General features: G+C 43.8%; 1 protein-coding gene across 1 annotated transcript in view; it reads left to right on the top strand.

Annotated features, from left to right (window-relative positions):
• The window catches only part of ANAPC5 (anaphase promoting complex subunit 5), a 1,323,163-nt gene that overhangs the window by 158,506 nt on the left and 1,148,469 nt on the right, over positions 1 to 16,188 (top strand). Inside the window, exons 5-6 of the mRNA XM_044069767.1 lie at positions 6,420 to 6,489; positions 15,485 to 15,586. Coding sequence (XP_043925702.1) covers positions 6,420 to 6,489; positions 15,485 to 15,586 — 172 coding nt within the window. The remainder of the gene's footprint in view (positions 1 to 6,419; positions 6,490 to 15,484; positions 15,587 to 16,188) is intronic.

The following is a 16,188-nucleotide window of genomic DNA, read 5'->3' as shown; positions in this document are numbered from 1 at the left end:
CTTGGGATCTCAATTTTGTGTTGGAAAAACTTACTCTACAACCTTTTGAGCCTCGGGTACTGCTGATTTGAAATATTTGTCATGGAAGACTGCTTTTTTGTTGGCTATTACTTCTGCAAGAAGGGTTTCTGAGTTGCAGGCCCTTATGGCAGTAGAGCCCTTTCTGATTTTCCATAAGGATAGGGTATCATTACGTACTAATCCTTCCTTTATGCCTAAGGTGGTTTCTAGTGTGGCTTTAAACCAAACTATTCATTTGCCTACTTTCTATGCAGATCCCCAAAATAAAGGGGAAAAGATTTTGCACACTTTAGATGTACATAGGCAGTTGCGTTATTATTTAAGCAGGACTAAGGATTTCAGGCAGTCCCAGCAGTTGTTTGTTTCTTTTGCTTTGAGTTCTCAGGGCAAGCCTGTGTCTAAGCAAACTATTTCTAAGTGGATTGGGTTTTGCATTTCATTTTGTTATTCCCATCATGGCAAGGAGATTCCAGCTGGGATTAGGCCTCATTCCACTAGGGCTACTGCCACTTCAACAGCATTTCTAAGGGGTGGCAACTAAGGATATTTTGGAGGCAGCTACTTGGAGTTCAGTGCATACTTTCTCTAAGCATTACCACCTTCCTCTCTACTCTAAATCTAGGGCTGGTTTTGCCACAGCTATTTTGCAAGGCATGTTGACAGCTCCTGCTTCCTTATGATTTGCCAGCCTCCCTTACCTCTGCTTTGGGATTCTACCCAATGGTTAGGACTGCAGCAATGTGGAATGAAGAACATAGTACAGTTTTGTACCTACCATAAATGTAGATGTTCGAGGATCCACATTGCTGCAGTCCAATTTACCCTCCCGCCTTCCCCTCTGTGTTTAGGGGTGGTGGTGTGAGTTGCTATATATTATTGTACATGTGTATATATATATATTGTATATAGGTTTGGTGCAGGGCTTTTTGGTGTTTTGGATTGGGCCTTGTTTTTTTAGGGTCTTCTGACATCTGGGGCAAGAAAAGACTGAGGATATGACGTCGGTCATGCGCATTAGTACCCTGACGTCCTGACGTCAGTCTAATGCGCCTTGACCGACGTCAGCCATATACTTTGGTATTCGGGCCGACTGGACAGCGGACTACCCAATGGTTAGGACTGCAGCAATGTGGATCCTCGAACATCTACATTTATGGTAGGTACAAAACTGTACTTTCTCCCATATTTTCTTCAGTTTTTGATGACTGTCTTCAGTGTGTTCCATGGAATATCTAGTGATGTGGAAATGTTTTTGTACCCTTCTCCTGACTGATACCTTTCAACAATGAGGTCCCTTTGGTGCTTTGTAAGCTCTCTGCAAACCATGGCTTTTGCTGTAGCAGGCAGCTGAGTAAATGTCAGGAAAATCCTACTAGGACAACTGAATTTTATTTGGGGTTAATCGGAGTCTCTTTAATTGATGGCAGGTGTGTGCCCAAGAAGACTGAATCATCTTCTTCTTTCGGCTGCTCCCGTTAGGGGTCGCCACAGTGGATCATCTGTTTCCATTTCTTCCTGTCCTCTGCATTGTGCTCTGTCACACCAACCATGTGCATGTCCTCTCTCACCACATCCATAAACTTTCTTAGGCCTTCCTCTTTTCCTGTTACCTGGTAGCTTCATCCTTAGCATCTTTTTCCCAATATACTCAGCATCCCTCCTCAGCACATGTCCAAACCAACGTAATCTTGCCTCTCTGGCGTCTCCAAACCTTCCAACCTGGGCTGACCCACTAATATACTTATTCCTAATCCTGTCCATCCTCGTCACATCCAGTGAAAATCTTAACATCTTACTCTGCCACATCCAGCTCAAACTCCTGCCTTTTTGTCAATGCCACTGTCTCCAACCCATATAACATAGCTGGTCTTACTACCCTCTTGTAGACCTTCCCTTTCACTCTTACTGGTACTAGTCTGTCACAAATCTCTCCTGACACTCTTCTCCACCCACTCCATCTTGCCTTTACGCTCTTCTTCACCTCTCTTCCACACTCACCATTACTCTGAACTATTGATCCCAAGTATTTAAACTCATCCACCTTCACCACCTCTACTCCTTGCATCCTCACCATTCCTCTATCCTCCCTCTCATTCACACACATATATTCTGTCTTGGTCCTGATGACCTTCATTCCTCTTCTCTCTAGAGCAGATCTCCATCTCTCCAGGATCTCCTCCACTTGTTCCCTACTCACACTACAGATCACAATGTCATCTGCAAACATCATAGTCCATGGGGACTCCTGTCTGATCTCGTCTGTCAACCTGTCCATCACCATTGCAAATAAGAAAGGGCTCAGAGCTGATCCTTGATGTAATCCCACCTGCACCTTAAACACATCCGTCACTCCCACCGCAGACCTCACCGCTGTCACACTACCCTCGTACATATCCTGTAGTCTTCTTACATACTTCTCTGACACTCCCGAGTGTCCTCTCTAGGCACCCTGTCATATGCTTTCTCTAAGTCTACAAAACCGCAATGCAATTCCTTTTGAACTCTGAACTTCTCTGTAATTCTCCATCAACACTGTCAGAGCAAACATCGCATCTGTAGTGCACTTTCCCGGCATGAAACCATACTGCTAATCACTAATCATCATGTCCCTTCTTAATCTAGCTTCCACTACTCTTTCCCATAACTTCATGCTGTGACTGATCAGTTTTATCCCTCTGTAGTTACTACAGCTCTGCACATCACCCTTTATTCTTAAAAAATCGGTACCAAAACACTTTCTCCATTCCTCAGGCATCCTCTCACTTTCCAAGATTTCATTAAACAATCTGGTTAGAAACTCCACTGCCATTTCACCTAAACACCACCATGCTTCATCAGGTATGTCATCTGGACCAACAACCTTTCTATTCTTCATCCTCTTCATAGCTATCCTTAATTCCTCCTTGCTAATTTATTTCACTTCATGATTCACTATCCCCACATCTTCCAACCTTCTCTCCCTCTGATTCTCTTCAGTCATCAACCCCTCAAAGTATTCTTTGCATCTGCTCAACACATTCTCCTCGCTTGTGAGTATGTTTCCCTCATTATCCTTTATCACCTTTACCTGATGCACATCTTTCCTAGCTCGGTCCCTCTGTCTAGCCAATCGGTACAGGTCCTTTTCTCCCTCCTTAGTGTCCAACCTTTCATACAACTCTTCATATGCTTTATCCTTAGCCTTTGCCACCTCTCTTTTTGCCATGCACCTCATCTCTTTATACTCCTGTCTACTTTCTTCATCTCTCTGACAATCCCACTTCTTTGCCAACCTCTTTCTCTGTATACTCTCCTGTACTTCCTCATTCCACCACCATGTCTCCTTGTCCTTCCTCTGTCCAGATGTCATACAAAGCACCTTTCTAGCCATCTCCCTTACTAGCTCTGCTGTAGTTACCCAGCTATTTGGTAACTCTTCACTGCCACCCAGTGCCTGTCTTAACTCTTCCCTGAACTCCACCTCACAATTACCCTTTTTCAGTTTCCACCTTTTGATCCTTGGTGCTGCCCTTACACTCCTCTTCTTCTTGATCACCAACGTCATCCTACAAACCACCATCCTATGCTGCCTAACTACACTTTCCCCGGTCACCACTTTACAGTCTCCAATCTCCTTCAAACTGTCCCTCCTACACAAGATATAATCCACCTGGGTGCATCTTCCTCCACTCTTGTATGTCACCCTATGCTTCTCCCTCTTGTTAAAATATGTATTCACCACAGCCATGTCCATCCTTTTTGCAAAATCCACTACCATCTGACCTTCTGCATTCCTTTGCTTAACACCATACCTACCCATCACTTCCTCATCCCCTCTGTTCCCTTCACCAACATGCCCAATGAAATCTGCTCCAATCACCACTCTTTCACCCTTGGGTGCAACCATTGCAACTTCATCCAACTTGCTCCAAAATGTTTCTTTCTCATCCATCGCATACTCAACTTGTGGAGTATATGCACTAACAATATTCATCATTGCACCATCAATTTCCTGCTTCATAAACATCACTCTATCAGACACTCTTTTCACCTTCAAAACACTCTTAGCATACTGTTACTTCAGGATAACTCCTATGCCATTTCTCCTCCCATCCACACCATGATAAAACAATTTCAACCCACCGCCGATACACCTAGCCTTACTCCCCTTCCATCTGGTCCCTTGCACACACAATATACCAACCTTCCTTCTGTCCATCATATTGGCTAGCTGTCTCCCTATACCAGTCATACTGCCAACATTCAAATTTCTGACCCTTGCTACCACAGTCCTAACCTTTCTCCTCTCCTCTCTTCCTGCCTTTGGCCATGCCTTTGGCCAACAGTAGCCCAATTTGCGCCAGCACCCTGTTGGCTAACAGTACTGGTGGCGGTCGTTGTTGACCCTCGCCTTGACCAATCCGGTATGTAAATATTTTTTGCTGTCTGCATGAATGATTTGGCAAAGTTTTACACCAGATGCCCTTCCTGACGCAACCCTCCCCATTTTATCTGGGCTTGGGACCGGCACAAAGAAATGCACTGGCTTGTGCATCCCCAGTGGCTGGGTTACCCAAGAAGACTGAATGCTGTAATTAAATCAAAAGGTGCTTCAACAAAGTATTAGTTTAAGGGTGTGCACACACAAAGTATTAGTTTAAGGGTGTGCACACTTATGCAACCAACGTATTGTATGTTTTTTATTTTTCATATTTTTCCCTTAACAGATTTGTTTTTCAATTAAATTGTGCAGGTTATAGGTCACATTAAAGGTGGGAAAAGTTTTGCAATTATGTATTGTGGTCTCATTTTTTATATCACAAAAATCTGGCATTTTAACAGGGGTGTGTACACTTTTTATACCCACTGTATATACTTACTTAGAATATATATTGTAATTTATTTTAACTATTCAGAAACGTAAATGTGATTGCTAGATTTTTTTTTACTCTAGATCCAAAATTCCTCATTATCCAGTCACTGTACAATAATTACTTTTGCAAAGTATTTTTGTGCTTATGTTCATTAATGCTGTGATGCCCAGTTTATCCAGTTTAGGCCACTCATTTACACAAGGCAGAAAAATAAGTTTGGATAGAATACCAGCTTGGTACAGAACGCACATGCATACCTGAGCATGGTGTTGCAAACCTTTAGGTAGTTGTAAGGACTACTGTTTCACTTAAGGCATGTCTTTGGGATATGGGAAGCAAACACTGCATTTTCTGAAAACCCAAGTGGACATAGAGGAGGTGCAGGTTCTGCATATAAAAAAATTGTAAGACACAAAGTTGTAAGAGCTGTGGTGGTGTAAGTTATTTGCTGAAAACAGGCCCAATTTTCCTCTTCCATTGTTTTTGCATACTTATTTCTGTCAGAATTTTGAGTACTGTCATCCATGATTCAATAAACAATTGTGCCTGCAGTTTGCAAAGATTTTAATTACTGGAGTCAACAATACCACTGTTGAATTTTAATGACTTATTATAAAAGAAATGTGATGGGAATGTGGTGAGGGTTTGGGTCAAATGTATTAAAAAGCACCAAAGTTAAAAGCATGTATTTACTTTGTTAAACACAAATTTTTAACAGTAATTTCTTTATCATACATCATTAATACAATAGGAAGTTATTTTTTCAGGTGCAGGTTAAACTGTTTTTTCTACAAGAGGTTTTGCTTATATTTTCCAAAATTATATCATTAACTAGTTGAATATTTTTAAGATGAACAGTGAAGAAAACTGAGGTAAATGGTGCTAAGCATGTAATCAGTTAGGTATTTGTATAATTTTTTTATTTTGGCTTCTGATGCTGTTGCAGAACATCTCATATGTGTGTGTGAATTCTTCATTAATCATCACTAGCAAACTCTCTATTTTTATCCTGATGTGTGACTTGTCATTGTGGACAATCTGTGCATTTTAAATTCTTTTCTGAAGATTCTTTTCTACTTAATCCTACCTTGATTATTTCTCATTTTGCTAACCACATACTTTCCTGTCTACTATTGAGTATTCTGCTCTACTGCAAAATTTACAGAGTTTTATTGATAAATGCCTACGGCAAGATATTACCAAGGATTTTTCAACCCCTTCCCAGGTCACCCACTGGTGCATAGTAAGCAAACAAAGGTTACTTAACAGTAATATTAGTGGCCTGCAGCTAGAAAATTGCATGCAAAAGAGTCCGTTTTTGAGATGTCTGATCTGTAAAGTACTTCATTATTGTATGATAGTCACAATGGAATAGTTTTTTACTGAATGATTGGTGTGTGTGGTGCATGCAAATAAGTATATTTTTTAGCTTAACTGCTTTTGGGGGGACTTGTACAGGGATTGTACTCATTTGTTTTTTAAGTTGCACTTAAAGGACTTTTGTATTAACATAACCAAACATTAACTTCATTTATTTTTGTTCAGTAGAAGTGAAGATACTTTCTGTAGAGGTCCTCTTTCACAGAAACAGGCAGAGTACTTCCTTACTCAGCAGGTACATGTAAATTATTTAATTTGCTTTCTATTTCCTGTACTGTGTCTGTGTGACTAGACAGCTTGTCTAATGTCTGTATTTTCACCCATTGCAATAAGTCACACAACTTTGAAATTACAGTTTATACCAGTGAATCATGAATGGGTGTTCCCTGAATGTAGCTGGCATTACTGCCCAGCAGTGTTATGTACCTCCTACCACACACACCCTTTTTGTACAGTGGAGGAGTTATATACACAATGCCCAGAATTTTTAGGCATGTTGTACTTCTGGCTTGCTCATTAGCTATTGCAATTCAAGCTACTTGGCCGTGTTTTAAAGAATCGCAGTCTTTATGTTGTCTGCTTTTCTGGCAAGAATGAGAAACCAGGGTCATTGCCATCAGTCCCACTTTTCCCAATTGAATATTCAATTTTAATGCAAATAACTGTTTTCCATTTATGGAGTTTTTATTGATAAATGGCTATGGCAAGCTATTATTAAGGGTTTTTCACACATCACAACCCTGCTTTTCACAAATGGTAGCTGTCCCAGTCCTGCTTTTCACAAATGGCGGATGTCGCATCTCCTAACATAGGTTATGTGGTAGTTGTAATGATATGGAATTTAAGCTAGATTGGTCAACTGTTCCTGTATTGCATGCTTCTTTTCTTTATGTAGTGATGTCATAAAGATATGCATTCTCCACTAGCACCTCATCCTGCCAGATATTTTCTGCTGAATCTCTTTTAAGAACTGTAGTGCTGGTTATTTAGTTGGTCATTTGTGAGTATAGTGCCAAATCCCAAATCCTCCAGCCCAAGCAGATTGCAAACTGCCTTCCAATTAAACACTTCAGTGATGTTGGTGGCAGTGCAAATGGTTACATTTCTGTCACTGGCTAAGTGAAGACTTTATCCATGCTTACTTGTGATATGGTCAAAATGTATGGTGCTAAAATGTAAATGTAATGATTTTCGTGTACTGCGAGAAAATCATCTTTTTACTCTACAGAACTATTTTGTTTTTGATTTCCAGATGACGGTGTGGTGCAAAACTGCTAATTTTGTGTCACAGCCTGGTAGACAGTAAATCATTTGAATTAAATGAACAAAAGTATTGTAATGTGGTTGCATTAGCAAGTAATAGATGAGTAGCTGATTGAGCAAGGATATCTGGTGCAGCTGTAACAAGGAATGCCAGCTGTACTACAGTTTTTGGATGGAGGGGAAGGGTGTAGGACTTGGGAAATTACCACAGTAAGTAACAAAATGTTATTAAAGCTTATGAGTACAAAATACAGAAGAAATAATGCCTGATATTTAGTTAATTATAGAAGGAGTATAATGAATGTCGACACATTCCATAAACCACCTACCTTACACTTTCAGATAGGCATATCCTGTTGGATCTATGCTACAACTAAACTGCCAACTTCCATTGCAAAGCATCAATTCCTAATGCAGGCCTGCTTAGTCCAAAGCAACTTGTGACTAAAAAATCTGAAGGATATACAAGCTGAATTGTAATCTCTCTGTCTCTTTCTCTGATACCTTCCTGGGAAAACCAATGATGTTATGTGATCCTATCTCGCCTACATTCTGTACTGATGGGCTCGGAGCCGATCCCTCGGCTCCGACTCGGCACGCTATGCTATAGAGCGAGGCCTCTTATTGGCTGAGCTATTTCTTATCCCAGGATGCACCACCACTAATCCCCCAGATCTCGTTTGCCGCTTACTAAGCTAGGCCGTGGTCTCAACTTGGCTGGGCTAAGTACTACTTTATTTAGGCTTTTCCTGTCAGGAATTTGCTTGTTTTGAACCCAAAAGCTGTTTTAACAGCTATTGTTGTGATACGAGTGTGTTTTGCGTATTTTTATTGAGGAATTTGTGTTTTTTTCGTCAGGGAAGGTTTCCCGTTTTAGTTAGAGGGGCCTTCCCCTTTTGCTATTTGCTATTCTAGCGTTTGTTTGTGGGTCAAGTACCCGTTTAAGTTAGAGGGTCTTGACCCTCTCTTTCTGTGTTTTTTGTTTGACTGTATTGGTATAAAAAAAAAAAAAAAACTTTGTATTTCTTTCAACTTTAAACTACTAGTTTTTGGTGCATTTTCTATCTGCAGACATGTCAAAAGAACATAGACCCTCCGGGTTTAAAAAGTGCGCGAGGTGTGGTTATAAGATGTCCATAACGGACGACCACTCCTCGTGCGTTTATTGCTTAGGCGCCAAGCACCTACAAGAGTCATGTAGCGTGTGTCATGCCTTTTCATCAAGAGTCCTCCAGGAGAGGAAGAACAAATTAATCCTAAAAGGTTTGATAAAGCCTTCCTTCGAGGAGGCTTTATCTTCATCTTCCTCTCCTTCAAAAAAGAAAAAAGCGTCGGCTCCGACCAGTCTGTTGGAACCGACTGCCAAAAAACCTAGGCAGGCTTCTCCATCGGCTCCACGGATTTCGGAGCCGAGGGCGGAACGGTCTGCCTCGATGCCTCCAGTCTTGACCCCTCTGGTTTCGTAGCCGAGGACTGGGGCATCGAGAGGCGGGTCACCTTCATCGGCTCCACTGATATTGGAGCCGATGAAGGTTGCCGGCTCAGACTCTTCCCCTTCGGCGCCGAAGTCCTCATCGGCACCGAGGGAAATTGCCCTGAGATCTCCCTCGGAACCGATATTTATTGAATCCATTCGGAGCCGGTCCCCTAGTCCTATGGAGCCGATGTAGAAATCGATTCGGACCCAATCGGTATCGTCCAGATCCTCCAAGATGTCTGATTCGGACATCGACAGGGTGCTCCTAAGACTCTTCCAGTCTCCGGTGTTCCAAAAGTTAGTTTCGGCTCCAGCCCATTCGGCTTCGGAGCCGATGGTCCACCTTCGTACTATGGTTCCTCCTCCAACAGCCTCGGCACCGTTGGAGCCGGTGCTGGTGGAACTGGTGGAGGTTTTAGGGTCGGGCCCGACCCTTACTCCAACTCCGGCTCTTGAGTCGGAGTTCGGTACGCGGACTTCTTCCGTCGGCCCCGGGGGGGATGCTTCGGGATTGATGTTTTCAGTCCCAAGTCTTCCTCTCGGTGCGTCGGCTGCGGGAGTGCAGTCTACCGTCGTGGCCACGGAGGTGGGACCCTCCCAGGATTCTGGTGGTCCCGCCTTCAGGGCTATGAGGAGTGCGTTAACCAAATCATCTTTGGCTACCTCCACGGTCTCCCCAGCTTCTTCCCTGCATACCGAGACTGGATCTTTGGCAGTCCCCCTGTCCTTAGACAGCGGAGCCCCGGGGCCTGAGGTTACCCCCACTGGGGTTTCCCCCCCTCCTGGAGGTCCTTCTGAAGCTTCTTCAGAAGAACCCCCCAGGAAAAGATCGTGCAAGAGGAAGCACGTTGACTCCCCTGATGAGTCTCTTACATCAGACACTGATCTCGATGATGCAGAAGGGTCCCCTAAGTCGTCCTCGGATGATGTCTCCTTTGCAGACATCCTGGAAGCCCTTAAACAACGAGGCGGCTGGCAGTCCAAACCCCTTCTGCTGATGAGTCGGTGTTCCTTAAGGCCTTCGGGGCTCAGCCCTCCGCCTCCTGGGTGTCTCCGCCCTTCGACGAGCTCTTGGATTTGATCTGTCGGGAACACCCAGACTCTGTGGAACCGGTGCCTGCTCGTCCTAATAAATTCCTCTCGGCACCCCCTGAAAAAGAGTTTCTAACTAAAGGTGTGGCTGTAGATGCTTTGGTGGTGGCATCTGCTACCCAGCAAGAAGTAGCAGAGGCTTCGACATCCGTCCATCCTCCTAATAAGGAGTCTAGGAGCATGGATCGGTACGGAAAGCGCACCCTAAGTTCAGCAGCCTTTACATTAAGGTCCTTGAACTACCTTACGCACTTTACCAGATTTCAGAGGGATCTGATTAAAGAGCTTTCCGATACCCTCTTGGGTAACCTGCCTGAGGAGCTGGCCCAGACGGTTGGCTCTCAGCTGGCTACATTATCATCCATTTCAAACTCGTCCATGAGGCTCATTTCTTATGCGGCCGAAGGGGCGAGTAGAGCGATGGGTACAGGCATTGCTCTACAGAGACAAGCCTGGCTACGCCTGTGTCATTTCCCGGAGGCCTTTAAGTCTTCCTTTGCCGACGCCCCCTTTGATGGGTCCTCCCTGTTTGGACCCAAGGTAAAGGACAAACTGACCCGCTGCGAACAGGAGGGTAAGACTCTGACTGCCGTAGGGGCACGATTTTCCACTCCCTTTCGGCCTTATCCCAAGGCTAAAAGAGGAGGGAAAATGTGGTTCCGTAGATCTCAGAAGCCTTACCCCTCTCAGCAGGATGATCCCCCTTCCAGAGGCAGGGGAGGGGGAAATTCTTCCGGAAGACGCCGTCCCAGAGGCGGCAGAGGCCCTCGCAACACTGGAGACCGCGAGTCCTTTCGTGGCTCTTCAGCCTTTCACAGTCCCTGAGGGATTGCCCGACTGTGCAGCTCCGGAGCCAGTCGGGGGTCGTTTTTCGAGGCACCTAGAAGCCTGGGAAGGTATCACTCAGGACCGATGGGTGCTTCGAATTATCGCCGGAGGTTACTCCATCCCTTTCTTTCACTCTCCACCTCAGTCCAAAAAAATCCCGGACCCGCCACTCAGTCAACGGGAAACTGCAGCCTCAGAAGTTTCAAAGCTGCTACAAAAAGGAGTCATCCAACCGGTCCCCGCAGACCAGATCGGATTAAGGACTTACTCAAGATTCTTTTTGGTGCCAAAAAAGACTGGGGACTTGAGATCCATTTTAGATCTCAGCATTCTAAACCATTCAGTCAAAAAGTCCAAGTTCCGAATGGTCACCCTACAAGCCATTCTCCCATTGCTGGAGAAAGGTGTTTGGATGTGCCCCATAGATCTCAAGGACGCTTATTACCATATCATGGTACATCAAGCGTCCAGGAGACATCTGCGCTTCAGCCTGGGAGGCAGTCATTTTCAGTTCCGCGCGCTGCCCTTTGGTCTCACCACAGCCCCCAGGGTGTTCACCAAATGTTTGGCGGTCGTGACTGCTCACCTGAGAAGTCTAGGATTCCAGGTGTTTCTGTATCTAGACGACTGGCTCCTAACTGCCACCTCCGAGCATCTACTATTGCGGAGCCTACAAGCCACTATTTCACTGGGCAATTCCCTTGGAATCACCTTCAATTGGCCAAAGTCTGTATTGCTGCCATCTCAACGCATAAGATTCATAGAGGTAGAGATAGACCCAAACCAAATGCGGGTCTATCTACCTACAGACAGAATACAAACCATTCAGGCTCAAGTTCGAGCCTTACTTCCCAGATCCAAAGCCCCAGTCAGAATGGTCCTGCAGCTATTGGGATCCATGTCCGCCACGATTCTTCTAGTCCCCCTGGCAAGGTTGCACATGAGAATTCTCCAGTGGCTTCTTTCAGCTCAATGGTCCTTTCAGGAACTCCCTCTGTCACCTCATATGGATCACAGAAACCTGCAAACGGGACCTTCGCTGGTGGCTAGTGCCCTTCAATTTGGATCAGGGACGACCCTTTGTTCCACCACCTCCTGCGGCCACTTTGACCACGGACGCCTCCCAGATGGGGGGGGGGGGCATTCCCTGGGCAGGTCAGTCCAAGGCAAATGGCACCCAGAAGAGACCCTACTTCATATCAACATCCCAGAAATGAGGGCGGTGCTTCTGTCCCTTCAAGCCCTTCACGATTACCTCCCTCAGGGCGAAATTGCCGTTCACTCAGACAACATGTCAGTTGTCTGGTACCTGAACAAACAGGGAGGGACCAGGTCCTATCCTCTTTGCAGAGAGGCCATGAGAGTCTGGGAATGGGCAGTGTCGACCAAACGCTTTCTAGTAGCTACTCATATCCCGGGCAAATCCAATGTGATAGCCGACAGACTGAGCAGAACCATCCTCTCTCCTCACGAATGGTCTCTGAACATGACAGTTGCAAATCAGATTTTCAGCAAATGGGGAGTTCCGTGTTGCGACCTCTTCGCAACTCCGCTGAATGCGAAGTGCAAAAAATTCTTCTCCCTAACCCCGGCTCCGGGGAAGAGCCCCATGGATGCACTAGCCCGTCCTTGGCCCACCAGCTTGCTTTATGCCTTCCCCCCAGTTCCTCTCCTTCCCAGGGTGATCCAAAAGGCATCTCTTTTGGGAAGCAAAATGATCCTAATTGCTCCTTACTGGCCTCGTCAAGTATGGTTCCCCTATCTTCGGAAATATGCTCTGGAAGGTCCATGGTTCCTGGATCAGATCCCAGACCTGTTGGTTCATCAGTCGAGACTATTCCACCAGTCCCTACACACCTTAAAATTGACGGCTTGGCTCCTCCTCTTCCAACTATAGTCAGGAGTCATACATTGGATCCAGAAGTTGTACACATCTTATCTTCGGCCCACAGGTCTGCTACAAAGAAATTGTATTCTAGCAAATGGAAAAGATTTGCTATTTGGGATCAGCTCCGGGGCCTGGATCCCATCACTATTCCCGTATCAGAAGTACTAAAAGTTTTAACTTCTCTTTTCAATCAAGGCTCTTCAGTCTCTACCATCAAGGTTCAATTGGCAGCGATTTCCAATTTTCACGAATCTATAAACCCACCTTTAATGAGCAACAGATTGTGTAAGACCTTCTTGAAAGGTGCGGCGCTTTTAAGACCTCCGATTTCTCATCCTGCTCCTCCATGGGATCTCGATGTAGTGTTACGCGCCTTAACTTCCTTCCCCTTCGAACCGGCAGCGACATGTGATCTAAAATTTCTCTCGTGGAAGACTGCTTTTCTGGTGGCAATTACTTCTGCCAGAAGGGTTTCAGAGCTTCAAGCTTTGTCTGTAAAACCCCCGTACTTGGTTTTTCACAAAGACAGAGTATCTCTCAGGCCAAATCCTTCCTTTGTCCCTAAAGTTTGTTCCAGTTTCTGCCTACAACAATCATTAGAACTTCCAGTCTTCTTTCCGAAATATTCTAACAAAGCAGAGTTCATATTCCACACATTAGATGTCCACAGGCAGTTGCGTTTTTATTTAGATAGGACCAAACAAACAAGGAAAACAGATCAATTGTTTGTATCCTTTGCAGACAATAAATTGGGCAAAGCTGTCACAAAGGTCACTATTGCCAAATGGATCAGGGACTGTATTACTCAAGCTTATTCTTATTGTAACAAAGAGCTTACCACCTCTGTCAAAGCTCATTCTACAAGGGCTATGGCTACTTCGATAGCATTTCATTCTAAGCTTGCCATTAGTGACATTTGTGCTGCGGCTACATGGTCTTCCCCTCACACTTTTATTTCCCATTACAAATTGGATGTGGCATCTAGAGGACGAGCTTCATTTGGTTCCACAGTGCTCAGGAGTGTTTTCCAATGAGCCACCCAGGATTTAGGTGCTAGGGACGCTGTCCCATCAGTACAGAATGTAGGCGAGATAGGATCACATAACATCTTTTAGTTATGTACTTACCATAACTTTAGATGTTTGGGATCCATCTCGCCACATTCTAATAACCCACCCTCCTTCCCCCTTCCTTGGAGATCAGAGGATATCAGAAGGTCCGAACCCTGTTGTTTCATCTTGAAACATCTAACAATGTTATATAAACAAGTTGTGCTTGTGTGCATGATTGCGGACAAACAAGATCTGGGGGATTAGTGGTGGTGCATCCTGGGATAAGAAATAGCTCAGCCAATAAGAGGCCTCGCTCTATAGCATAGCGTGCCGAGTCGGAGCCGAGGGATCGGCTCCGAGCCCATCAGTACAGAATGTAGGCGAGATGGATCCCAAACATCTAAAGTTATGGCAAGTACATAACTAAAAGTTAACCTTGGCCCACTTAATCAAAACAGTGTTACCACGTCTAGTCTCAGACAAAATACATTGCTATAAATGTCCTGCCTTTATGCATGCAGCATTAACAGTAAATGGACTGCATTGGAAAACTGTTAGTCTGTTTAAACAACCACATATTGTGGCCATTTCTCAAGTTTTGACAAAAAAAAAAAAAAACTCCTCCTGCTCATCATAATGTACTCAAAAAATGTCACTTCTTTCTGTATAATATGTCAGTTATTAGATTTGTGAGGTTCTATGCTATTAATGAAACAAAGACCCTCTCACAACACTATCTACCTTAAAACAGCAAATTCCAAGGTGATAAGATGTTTAATTGGGTAATCGCCCATATTACATAGGGAGGACACACAGACTCCCCCACCCTTATCTGTGTAGTGCACCATACCCTTCTGTTCCATAGTGGTTTTATCAAAAATTGCATCATTTTAGGTGACAAACTTTAATGTAATAAGTTCAGAAAAATTGCAACTTAACAAAATATTACACGTGTGGCCTAAAACACATCTCACCTTGTCTAGAGGGGATATTGCCCCTAAAAAACATGAAGATGCCACCACAGTTACCATGGAGTCTGAAATATGGTAGGTGCAAAACCTACTTATGGAGGGAGTGTTTTATGAACGTTTAAACCAAGTTTCATTAATTAGAGACATGGATGTGCTTCAGATGCAGTAAATTAAATTGATGCAGTAGGGCATCAGCAGGGGTCACACAGAGACCGTTTGTGTGGAGAGTTGATAAAGTAGTGGTCAAACTCTTGATGAAACCTTCATTTCTTGTCAAGTCAAACTTTTTCTGCCATCTTAGAAAATAATTGCTGCTCTTCCCCTCTTTCAGATTTTATAGAGGGTATTGTATTTTTTTTTTATCATCCTCCTGGACTATGGAAGTGAATTATGCATGAGTTGAGATGGCATACACCTCCCCAGCCAAAACAATGGATGTGAATTTTGTTCAGTCTTTCCTTCTGGCAGTGAGTAGTGTGCTGTGGTCAATAGATAATTTTGTTTAAACTCCTTGTACTACAAAGAGAAAGTGCAGTAGGAACATAGAAGTTTTTTTTAAAACTTTTGGTCTACTGTAGTTGCCTTTTTTAATATTGATGGCTTGTTTTAACCATAATAGCTTGGATAAATTTTCTTATAAAGTCTGTCATTTCCCACAGGCATATCTGCTGAAGAATGATGAAAACAGAGCCCTGAGTCCTTCAGCTTTGCAGAAGGATCTGAATAATTTACTGAAATTTAATCCAGATTTTGCAGAAGCAGTAAGTATTACTCCAGAAATGCCATTAGGGCCTTTATTGCATTGCAAAAGGCGAGGTTTCTCGAAAGCAGGGTCAACTTGTGGGAGAACTAAATATCAAACAAATAGTAGTGTTTAAGTATCTATATAGCACATGAGAGAAAATTGCCTTTGAAGGAGTAGTTGCATGCATAGCTTTTAACATGTAGTATCAAGTAGTTTAACTTCATCACAGACCGGATTTGTCCCCATAACCAGAGTTGCTTGTCTTGTATTTAATCACTTAAGCAAATCAAGACAGTTTATTTCAGAAACATTACTTATGTAAGCGGTGGAGTACATGAATGAATGTACAAGTCACTTATCATAGTGTGTGTGTGTGTGTGTGTGTGTGTGTGTGTGTGTGTGTGTGTGTGTGTGTGTGTGTGTGTGTGTCTGTGTGTGTGTAAGGCCAAAAATAGTGCCTTTTAGTCACTGAATGTGCAATGATTATCCGTTTTGTACTTCCATAATATTTTGACTGTGGAGATGAAAAGCTACCACTTAATTTAAACAAATAATTGTACATAAACATACAAAAACAGACTTTTGTAAACAATGTACAGACCATTTGCCAAGTTTGGG

The sequence above is a fragment of the Protopterus annectens genome, chromosome 4.part0 (assembly GCF_019279795.1).
Source record: "Protopterus annectens isolate FY-2018-M chromosome 4.part0, PAN1.0, whole genome shotgun sequence".
In the NCBI taxonomy this organism is placed as follows: domain Eukaryota; kingdom Metazoa; phylum Chordata; order Ceratodontiformes; family Protopteridae; genus Protopterus; species Protopterus annectens.
This window is presented reverse-complemented; position numbering and strand designations above follow the sequence as displayed.